Consider the following 11788-nt stretch of genomic DNA (forward strand, 5'->3'; position numbering starts at 1 on the left):
AGATTGGGTCCATAATATCTGAATGAATGTATCTCCATATATGAGCCAGCCTGAGCTCTGAGATTTTTGCAGGAGGCCTTGCTGTTCATCCCATTGCCTCCCCAAGCATGTTTTGTGGCCTCCTTGATGGCTTCTCCCAGACTCTGGAACTCCTTCCCTTAGCAGGCTCTCCTTTTGCTAGCAAATGAAAACTTTCCTGTTCAGCAAGTTTTCAGGAATTGACTGCAATAATTGCTTTATAAAATAATTCATTTTAACTGGTTTGTTTGATTTTTTAATCTGCTTTTTAATTTTCAGTAAGCCACCTGGAATCTCAGCATTGGGCTATAAATGCTTATTATTAAAAGTTTATTTAATTGATTAATTAATCAATTTGATGGAAATAGCAGAAGAAAATAGAGGTATTTGGAGGTGTCATGGGATGCTGGTAGGGTGGGTATGCATTGAAGGAGTCTGCATGGCTTTGGGGTAAAAATTGTCAAATCAAACTAAATCTTTTGAAAGTGGGGTTTTGGAAACTGGTAGCTTCAGGGGGCACATGTAGCCCATTGGGCTGCATTTCACCCAGTGTCCCAGATATCTTGCACAACTTCTCTGTATTTGAGAGGAGTGCACATAATAGTTATGACCCTAATTCCAAGCATTTATATGCTAGGAATTAGGATTTCAAGTATGATTCACATACTGTCATGTAATTCTTACAGCAACCTTGGAAGGAGGTTGTGTAGTATTATCTCTCTTGTGTGTAGTACTATCTCTGCTGGGTGGGGAGGTGCGAATGGCTTGTCTAAAACCATCTAGAAAAACTGTGGTGAGAGTTCAATTAGCTTTCTGATTTATAGCCTAGTTTCTTGGTCACGGCACTCCAGATCAAGCTTTTTTGTGTAATTCACCTCTCTCTTTCTTTTAGCCACTTCGAAGAAGGTGAGGTCCCTCAGAGATCCTGCATCCAAAATGTCAAAATCAGACCCTCAAAAGTTAGCCACAGTATGCATAACAGACAGTCCTGAGGAGATAAAACTGAAATTTCGTAAGGCGGTCACAGACTTCACCTCTGAGGTGACTTATGACCCAGAACGCCGCCCTGGAGTCTCCAATCTTGTGGCCATCCACTCTGCTGTCACGGGGCTCAGCACTGAGGAAGTGGTACACCAGAGTATTGGCCTTGATACTGCTCATTACAAGGCAGTGGTAGCAGATGTGGTCATTGAAAAATTTGCTCCAATCAGGAATGAGTTCAAGAGGCTAAAAGAAGATAGAGCTTATTTGGAGAAAGTTTTATGCACCGGAGCAGAAAAAGCCAAAGAACTTGCAGGCCCTGTGTACTGGGAAATCAAAAGACTGGCGGGACTGCATTAATCCAGAGAGGGAAAGCAGTATGCATCTGTTACTGTTTTAGTCCTTTCTGTGTCTTGAACCCCACTGTTGTCCTTTTTTGGATGGATCCATAAGGCCTGGTAGCCAAACCATTCCTCCTCTGGCATTGCAGAGACCAGCAGGCAAGAGAACAAGACAATACCCAGCAGAAACTGAAGTTAAAGTTTAACTTCACTCCAGCTCCATAATTGAGTTGACTGTGGAACCTTTGTGACCTGTTTTGTCTGGGAGAGACATGTTTCAAGAACAAATAATTCCTGTGTCAGCCTGTGCTATTGATCAGGGTGTCTATAGCACAGGTACAGTCTTATGCGCTGGCTATGGTTGACATCTCTGGCAGTCCAAGAAAACTTGTACTAAAGTTCTCTGCTCAAATGCAGTTCTGTGGCCACTGCTGTATGTAAGAATACTCCTTGAATAGTCTGTTCTAAAAGAAATTAAAATTTAAAAATGCAGATTCCATAGTATAAAAGACAAGTCACCTTTGTGATACAAAGCATTGGTATGTAGGAAATACCATGCATTTGTAACCCAAAATATAAAGGCACAGCAACAGAGAAAACATCAGCCCTGCATCTGGATATTTAGACAGAGAAAGTTAGGATTTTTTATGTATGCCCTTTGCCTATGTGTTTTGTACTTCTGTATCTATACCAGACTAGAGAATGGTGGCTGCTTACACTCCATGAAATGTAAACAGAGGCCGCACATTGTTGCTTAACTCCACTCTTCCACCTTTCTACTGACATGTTTGCCTGTTGAGCTGAAGTGCAGCATTTACTGTGGAAGAGAGAAATGATGCAAGATGGGGAAAACTAGAGTCCAAAACAAACTGGAGAAATAATCCAGTTTGAGACCGCTTTAACTGCCCTTGCTCAATGCTCAGTTTTGAGAACTGTAGTTTTGTGAGACGTTTAGTCTTCTCTATCAGAGGGTTCTGGTGCCACAATAAACTGCAATTCTCAGGATTCCCTAGCACTGCACCAGGGCAGTTAAAGTGGTCTCAAACTGGATTATTTCTCCAGTGTGTTTTGGACCTAGGTTAGCAGAAGGATCTGCTTTGTAACGTTAATATATATATTCATGTGTGACAAAAAGGCTGTTTTTTTTTTCTTATGATAAAAGGTGGACAAAAAGCCAAAGCCCAAAAGAGTAGTTCCAGAAAAGTTTGATAGGAATCTAGTTCCTGGATTGTTGTTGTGTTTCACATTCACTGACTTCACATGTGGCAACAATAACCCTGTGGCTCTTTCTCTACTTTTCACAGCTATGCCAGTTCACAATCTTATGCCTTTTTGCCCACCCCTCTGCTTTGGAAGGAAAAATATGGCATTCTGATCATGACTGCAAACAGAACAGAAGGACAGGATGGAGCAAGAAGGAGAGGAACTTATGTGATAGATAACTCAGGTTATTTTTGGATTTAGAATGCCAAATTCCTATAAAAACAGCATACATTGGGGAAAAAAATTATGCCCCTCATTTTTGCAGGCCTGTGTTACTGCTGACCATAGATTGAATATGAACCAACAGTGTGATGCTGCAGCAAAGACATCAAATGCAAATTTAGGCTATTTAGGAGAACTGACAGTTCCTTTTTTGAGTTATCTGAGGTAGACTAAGCCTCATGCAGCCCATCTGTAGTCTGATGTTATGGTGACGTTGCATGACTCCTGATCCCACAGAGATGTTATATGTGGGATACAGTGTAGTAATCATCACAAGATTCCCACGTCCGAAGGTAAAGACCTTCGACGTCTATCCTGTGGCTTGTCACATCCATTTTAAAGGGTCTATCTGTACCTTGTCCGCTCAGTCACAATCGGTAAGTTACTTCTCTCTGCCTTGTCCGCTCACTTGTCTCTCGTCAGTGGGTAGTCCAGTCGCTTTCGGAGGTTTGTCACAATCATACCCATTTCGGGTATGCCCATTTTGGAACCCTAGCAGTAACTTAAAGATGTTACCCCAGCTCGCCAGCTGAGATGAATGCATCCAAGTAGTAGCTACAAGGAACCATGGGCTTTGTATAGAGCATGTGTTGCCCTATATAGATGTTACTTGGGTTGATGTGATTACACACTTGGCCAAATGTACTGTCAGTATCACTCGTTTTCCATTGGGGCCACATGGAGGCAGTGTAAGCATTAGTGGCATCATCCCGTAACCATGAGAGTCATAGTTACTCCCGCCTAGAATAGAAGCATAGTTAGTCTCGCTATATTCTGTGTTGGTCAAGCCTCATCTAAGGTAGTGTGTTCAGTTCTAGGTGTCTCATTTTAAGAAGGATATAGACAAGTTGGAGCAGGTCAGAGAAACGACAACAATAATAAAAGATATGGAGAACAAAATATATGAGGAAAGATTGAAGGCTGGGCATATTTAGCATTGTGAAGAAAAGACTTAAGGGTGACAAGATTGCACTCTTTAAATACCTGAAGGGCTGACACAGATAGGAGAGGACAGATCTGTCCTATACTGCCCCAAAGAGTAGGACCAAGACTAATGGTCTGAGATTACAAGAGAGGTTTTTATTGAACATCTTGACATTAAGAGCGGTTAGGCAGTGTAACCAAATGCCTAGAGACATGGTGGGGTCTCCTTCTCTGGATGCCTTCAAACAGGCTGGATGGCTTCCTGCTGGGGTTGCTGTAGCTGGACTTTCTGCAATGACCAGAGGGTTGGTCTCCATGGAACATGAGGCCCCTTCCTACTCTTTGATTCTATGAGAGGCAAGAATTTCTCTACATTTCTCTGTAGAGAAATAACACATATATTGATTGTCCTAAAATTATACAGTGCTTGAGACTGACAGCTGCTGTTTTCCAGGGGGCAGGGGAAATATTAGAAAGCTCTATGACCCCTTGCATCCAAAGGTTACAACATCAGTTGAATTAGGCATATATTCTTCCAGTAAAAAAGGATAATAGAAACAAATATTTTTTCCATAAACCTCTTGCATGATTAAGATTTGTAAAGTCTCTTTGGGTTACATTTTATGACATACAAGTAAAGGCTTTTACTAAGACAAAGTGCGTCAGAGAAATGCCTGGGGAAGGAGCTAGCAGCCAGGGATCCTCTATATAGCTATAGCCTCAGTCTTTTTTTTAAAAAAAATGAATAAATTTTTATTGTAAAGATCATATATTGAATATTGATTATTATACAATACATAATTTTACAATTGTCTAAATATCATTAATATCCCTCAGTGCTCCCCTTCCTCAGAGCCATTTTCACCCTTATTTTCCATCCAAAATCTCAGTTCCTGTCGTGGAGGTAATCTTCCACCTTTTTTTCTCAATACTTTCTCAATAAATTCTTTCCAAATTCCATCAATATCATTTCCTTTCCATACTCCCTTTTTTACTTTCAATTTACATATCAATTTATCATTAATCACTAATTTCCATATTTCTTTATACCAGTCCTCCAATTCTATAGTTATTTTTGTATTCCAACATCTTGCTTATAATTAGTCTTGCTGCTGTAATCAAATTTATTACCATATTTTTTTCTTATTTTTTTCCATTTCTCTGAGTTATATAATGATAATACAGTTGGCCCTTCCCTTACTTGGGGGATCCGTTCCTGACCCTGCTGCGTAAGGGAAATACCGCGTAAACTGAAGCCCCATTAAAAATGATGGGGCTCATTCCCATGGCACACACCCGGCGCACTTCTTCCGGGGTGCGGGAGAAGCCTTTCCAGTGCAGCTTTCAGCATACGCTGAAAGCTGCGTATAGCGCACCCGCGTATGACACAGGTGCACTGTAATACTATGACTTCTACTTATTTTTATCTTCATAATACTTTCTATTTCTATTATCACTTTTTCCCCCAAAATTTTTGTACATATTTGTATTGCCACCACATATACAGTGGAAAGGAGAAGACAGGCACAGTCAGACACAAATTTTAGACTTTAGGAGAGCTGGTTTCAATAAACTCAGGGAAATACTGGGGGTGATCAGGAATACTAAAAGAGAAGGGAATTCAAGACGGATGGGAGTTTCTCAAAAGGGAGATACTGAAGGCAGAAATTCAAACAATACCAATGGGAAAGAAAAATGGGAGGTGTCTCAAGAAACCAGGATGGATAACTAAGGAACTTTAAACGGAGCTAAGTTTGAAACGGAACATGTATAAGAAATAGAAAAATGGGAAATCACCAAAGGGGAATTCAAACAAATAGCATGTGTAGAGGTAAAGTTAGAAAAGCTAAAGCGCAGAACGAACCCAGGCTTGCTAGAGATTTTAAGGACAATAAAAAGGGCTTTTCTGGATATGTCCGCAGCAAAAGGAAGAAGGAAATGGTAGGGCCACTGTGTGGAGAAGATGGCAAAATGCTAATGGGGACAAAGAAAAGGCAGAATTACTCAACACCTTCTTTGCCTCAGTCTTCTCAGAAAAGGAAAAGGGTGTTCACCAATGGCTCCTTTTCATCCTGGAGAGAAGTGTCCAGTGGGGTCCCACAGGGCTCTGTCCTGGACCCAGTGCTATTCAACATCTTTACCAATGACTTAGATGACAGAATTGGGGCACACTTATCAAACTTGCATATGACACCAAATTAGGAGGAATAGCTAATACCCCAGAGGACAGGATCAAAATTCAAAATGACCTTAATAGACTAGAAAGCTGGACGAAAGCTAACAAAATGAAATTCAACAAGGAGAAATGTAAGGCGGAAAAATGAAACGGACAGATATAGGATGGGGGACACCTGGCTGAATGAGACTACATGTGAAAGGGATCTAGGAGTCCAAGTTGAACATGAGACAACAGTGTGATTCGGCAGCTAAAAAGTCCAATGCGATTTTAGGCTGCATCAATAGAAGTAATAGTGATCAAGGGAAGTAATAGTGCCACTCCATTCTGCTTTGGTCAGGCCCCACCTGGAATATTGTGCCCAGTTCTGGGCACCACAATTCAAAAAGAATGTTGAGAAACTGGAGCGTGTCCAAAGGAGGGCGACTAAAATGGTGAAGGGTCTGGAAACCATGCCCTATGAGCAACGCCTTAGGGAGCTGGGGATGTTTAACCTGGAGAAGAGAAGGTTAAGAGGTGATATGATAGCCCTGTTTAAATATTTGAAGGGATGTCATATTGAGGAGAGAACAAGCTTGTTTTGTGCTGCTCCAGAGACTAGGACCCGGAGCAATGGATGCAAGTTCCAGGAAAGAGATTCCACCTTAACATTAGGAGGAACCTCTCACAGTAAGAGCTGTTAGACAGTGGAACACATTCCCTCGGAGAGTGGTGGAGTCTCCTTCCTTGAAGGTCTTTAAACAGAGGCTGGATGGCCATTTGTCAGGGATCCTTTGATTGTGGTTTCCTGCATGGCAGAGGATTGGACTGGATAGCCCTTGTGGTCTCTTCTGACTATGATTCTATGATTCTTGTCTTGCCTACTGATGTGGGTAACTGCTGCTACACCAAGTGCAAGTTGGTAACCCTCTTGGAAGAGACGGTCCAGCAGCTGGAGGCCCAGGTATGTACATTTCAGAATATTGGGGACCAAGAGGTTTTCTTTGACAGAACAGAATGGATGGGCCTGAATGGGTAACACACAGGGGAAGTTTCTGGGGTGGAGGTCACTTCACATTCACAGGAGGTAGACAGTTGGAGGAATGTCACACACAAAAGTAGGGAAGCCACGGATCATCTGCAAGCTTGCAGCTACAGAATTAATTTGAATCTCTCTCCCTTGTCTGGAATGATGAGGAACACCAGCATGGGCAGTCATCAGAGAAAATGTAGGGAACCCTGGGAGTACCACCTCAGGGAATCGCTGCTGCTAAGCCTTGGAGGAAGCATGTGGTGGTGGTAGTGGACTCCTTGCTGAGGGGTAAAGAATCAGTGGTTTCTGTGTCTCACAAGATGTCTCGAGAGGTGTGTTGTCTCCCTGGGACAAAAATCCATGATGTGACATTGAGGCTGACAAGACTTGTCAAGCCTACTGACTAATACCCCTTCCTTTTGGTCCATATGGGAACCAATGATACCGCAAGGCACAGCCTTCAGAGTATTAGTAAGGAATATGAGGCTCTGAGTAGGACGCTGAAAAAGATGGATGCACAGGTTGTCAACTCATTTCTTCTTCCAGTTGAAGCATTGTCCAGAAAAAGGGAGAAAAATAGCAGATGTGAACAACTGGCTCTGCAGATGGTGCTACTGAGAATTATTTGCATTCTTGGATCATGGTCTGCGGTTCCATGAGTGGGGGACATCTGGCAAGGGATGGGTTGCACCTCACACCATTTGGCAGAAACATTTTTAGCAATAGTCTCAAAAATTTCATCAGGAGGGCTTTAAGCTAAGTTATGTGGGGGAAGGAGACAGTAGTTTGGAAGGCAGGAATACATCAAAGACTGGTGATACCGGTCAAACTGTTATAGAGGGAACAAGCCAAATAGTGCATAGACCCAACAGTGGGAGGAAAAAACCTCTACAAAGGCAGCAAGTGGGGAAGACTCACGGTCTTAGATATCTCTGCACTAATGCACAAACCATGGGAAATAAGATGAATTTGAACCCCTAGCACAACAAAGTAAATACAGGCCCCATACAGACTGCCAAAATAAATCTGCTTTGGGTCACTTTGGAGGTATGCTATTTAAATGATGCAAGCGACCTAAGAGTCCAGAGGATCTGCCAAAGCCATGCTCCAGTGCTTAGGACCGGAATGTGGCTTTGGTATGGCTTCTGGCCCCTTAGGACATGTGTGTCATTTAAAGAGCATACCTCCAAAGTGACCTGTCTGTATGGGGCCATAATGTAATAGGCATCACTGATACCTGGTGGGATGAGTCTCATGATTGGAATGTAGTAATAGAGAGTTATAACCTTTTTAAGACAAAAAAGGCCAAACAGAAAAGCAGGAGGAATAGCATTATATGTCAGGGATGTTTACACCAGTGAAGAGATCCAGGACTTAAATGCTGGAAGCCAGGTGGAGAGCATCTGGAGAAAAACAGTGAAGATCTGGGACATTCAAATTGTTGCAGCAGCAACAAGTTCACAAAAGTTGACATTAACTAAGAATCTTCCCATCCTTCATGCCTTCCAGTGATGGTACCCTTAAGATTATGAATACTTTGGAGTAAGACTTTTATATACACTTCATGGACATAAGGAACGTATCCTTCCTGGAGCCTTTTCAAAAGGTAAGGAAACATTCACCTCTGGTGATACTGTGGTTGCTGTGGAAGACAAATTTTGATGCATTTGAATATAAGAAAATTCCCCCAAAACATATGCAAAGAATGCATACTGATGAACCCCCTCACTGTCTTGAAAAATCACAGTCGGGAGAGATAAATGCCAGCTATGCTGTAACAAATATGAAAACATATGACCCAACATATTGTGGGGGGCTGCAAGGCTCTGGAGAGGAAGCTAAAGGACCTAGGGGCACAGGTTGCTATTTTATCACTCACTCCTCTTGAAGGGCTTGGCCCAAGAAGAGAAAGGAGTGAAACAAGTGTCTCTGCAGGTGGTACAATCAAGAAAGATTTGCTGCTTATACCATGGTCTGTACTGTCATGAACATCTTCTGACAAGATGCAAATTGCACCTCACAGCAGTTGGAATAAATGTATTTGTTAGGAGTCTTGCAAGTCTGGTTAGAAGGGCTTTAAAGTGAGTCACACAAGGGAGAGAAACAGTATTCCATCAAATACTAGAGACAACAATTCCTCAATAACACAGGAGGAATTGGTCCAATAGTACAAGAGACCAACAGTGGGCAGAAAACAACAAGAATCAGTTAAACGATCCATGGTCTTAGATTTCTCCACACTAATACACAGACCATGGGAAATAAACAAGATGGACTTGAAATCTTAACACAGCAAAGCAAATACGACAACCTCAGTTTAGTCATCTTGGCTTCTAGGGAGAGTTCCAGCTTGATTTGCTGTAGGACCCATTTGTTTCTCTCCATGGTGTCTGCAGAACTTTTCTCCAGCACAACATCTCACGTGCGTTTATTCTGTTCATATCAACTTTCTTCATGGCCCAGCTTTCATACCCATACATAGAGATATAGGAAATATGATGGCTTGTACTATCCTACTTTTAGTATTCAGTGATATATATCCTTACATTTCAGAATCTTATCTAGTCGTTCATAGCTGTTCTTTCAAGTCGTAACCTTCTGGTTCTCTCTTGTCTAACTAATAATGGAGCCAAAGTCTGAAAAATCTTCAGTTGTTTTGATGTCTTCATTACCTAAAGTTATCTAAACCCTCTGTGGTCTTTTTTTTTAAAAAAAATTCATCTGTAGATCTGCCTTTGCATTTCTTCCTTGACTTTCTTAAATAATTGTTCCAAATTTTTAGTGTTTTCCGTTAGTAGTATGGAGTCATCAGCATATCTTAGATTATTGATGTTCCTTTCGCCAGCTTTTGCTCCTCCTTCTCCCAGATATAAACCTGCTTTACATAGGATGTTTTTGGCATAATAATAATATGTTTTATTTATATACCGCTATTCCAAAGATCATAGCGGTGAACAGCAAGTAAGCTAATTTGCCCCCAACAGTCTGGGTACTCATTTTAGCTCCCTCCTCGGAAGGATGCAAGCCTGAGTCCAGCTTGGGCCCTTTTGCTGGTCTTGAACTCGCAACCTTGTGGTCTTGAGTGAATGGCTGCAGTGCAGGCATTTAACCACTGCACCACCATACAAGCTAAAAAACCAGGCTGATAAAATGCAGCTTTGCCTGACCCCTTTGCCAATTGGAAACTACTTTGTTTCTCCATCTTCTCTCTTGACAGTAGCTTCTTGTACAGGTTATACATCGGTACAATCAATTCAATTTAATTCAATAGTTTATTATAGCCATAGACCAGCTTATAAATCAGTTTTATCATACAATGTATGAGATGCATACAATAAAGTAGCATAAAAACAGTAATTATAATAACTATATAAAATTCCCTCTTTATAATAGTAGTGCAAAGTCCTATATACAGATTAGGTGAATTATTTAGAAACGTACATAATCCACTCTCCTTGTTATTTACTTAACTGTCTAATTCTTTATCCTCATTCCTTACTGCTGGTTTGTCATCTGCTTGTAAGTCATAATGGCAGATGCACGAAACTTAGCAACCTTAATTGTAGTTTGTGGATCCTGGTCAGCAAGCAAAAAGGAAAGATAAAATGCTTCTGGCCTGCCTGGGATAATTTGGAGAATAGAGGTAATGAAAGTGAGATGCATGCCTTGATAGAATGGGGAGTGAAAGAGAACATGGTGAAGTGAGTCTACTGCCTCATTAGCACAAGGGCAACTACTCTCATGGTATGGGATTCTCTTGGACTACCCTTCCAATACACCAGATGGCAGAACAGTAACCATGCCAGAGTAAAAGCCTTCCTATACCTAGTTGTTAAGTTTGTTAGATAATCGGAGTAAGTGAAAGGTTTTATAGTAATTCCTATGACAGGATATTTGGCGGCTATGCTCAGGTGGTTTTGTAGTTCTATATCAATTATTCATTGTTTAACGGCAACGCTGGCTTCCCTAAAGCCAAGTGCTATCAGAGCCTTAGGTGTAAACCCACATGTTTGGATTTTCTTATATTATGATGCCTGTTTCCAAGCAGATTGAAAGCTATCAGTTAGCGTCAAGGAGACTGGATCAGTACAGTCAAATGTTGTGGCACACTCATTTCTCTAAGAGTGATCCATTGCTTTTCACAAACTATGCAGTCAAAGGCTTTCCTATAGACTATAAAGCATAGGCTAATTTTCTTTTTAAATTCTTTGTTACATTCCATTATCCAACATATGTTTGCAGTATGTTCCCTAGTTCCTCTTCATTTGCTTGTCCCAGCTTGGACATCTGGCATTTCTATTTCCATATACACTTGCCCCTTCAAGTTCACTGAGGTTAGGGGCACAGGACATCCGTGGATGTGGAAAAACCACAAATAACAAAAACACTATGTTTTTACCTGACAGAACACCTCTCTAGGAATCTTTAGGTCCTCCAGTGCAACTTTGTGGCCAACATCTGCCAAACATTGTCCATAGAACTGCACCGGAGGAGCTACAAATGCCTCATGGATTATTCTCCCTAGGAATCTCTAGGTCCTTCAGTGTGACCTTTGGCTAAAGTTGAGCATAGAGTTCCACTGGAGCACCTAGATATGCCTAGAGAGAACATATTAATAAAACCTGCAAATAATCAAAGCAGCAAAAGTCAAAGCCGCAAACGTGGAGGGACGAGTGTATGATAAAATTCTTTGTTATACAATTTTGAACATCACTTTGCTTGCTTGGGAAATTAATGTAATAGTTCTGTGATTGCTACAATCTCTTTTGTCCCCTTTCTTTGGGATTGGAATATTGATCCATTCAAGTCTGTGGCCATTGGTTTGTTTGTTTTCCATATTTCTTGCCAGAT

The 11788-nt window shown here is 41.3% G+C and overlaps 1 protein-coding gene across 3 annotated transcripts in view; it reads left to right on the forward strand.

The window, feature by feature from the left end:
* WARS2 (tryptophanyl tRNA synthetase 2, mitochondrial) overlaps window positions 1–1837 on the forward strand; it is a 34778-nt gene extending 32941 nt beyond the window's left edge. For all 3 annotated transcript variants that reach the window (XM_042452174.1, XM_042452176.1, XM_042452175.1), the window contains one exon: window positions 911–1837. In XM_042452174.1, coding sequence (XP_042308108.1) covers window positions 911–1359 — 449 coding nt within the window. In that variant the 3' untranslated portion in view covers window positions 1360–1837. The remainder of the gene's footprint in view (window positions 1–910) is intronic.
* Window positions 1838–11788: the final 9951 nt, after the last annotated feature.

This window comes from Sceloporus undulatus, chromosome 2 (assembly GCF_019175285.1).
Source record: "Sceloporus undulatus isolate JIND9_A2432 ecotype Alabama chromosome 2, SceUnd_v1.1, whole genome shotgun sequence".
Classification (NCBI taxonomy): domain Eukaryota; kingdom Metazoa; phylum Chordata; class Lepidosauria; order Squamata; family Phrynosomatidae; genus Sceloporus; species Sceloporus undulatus.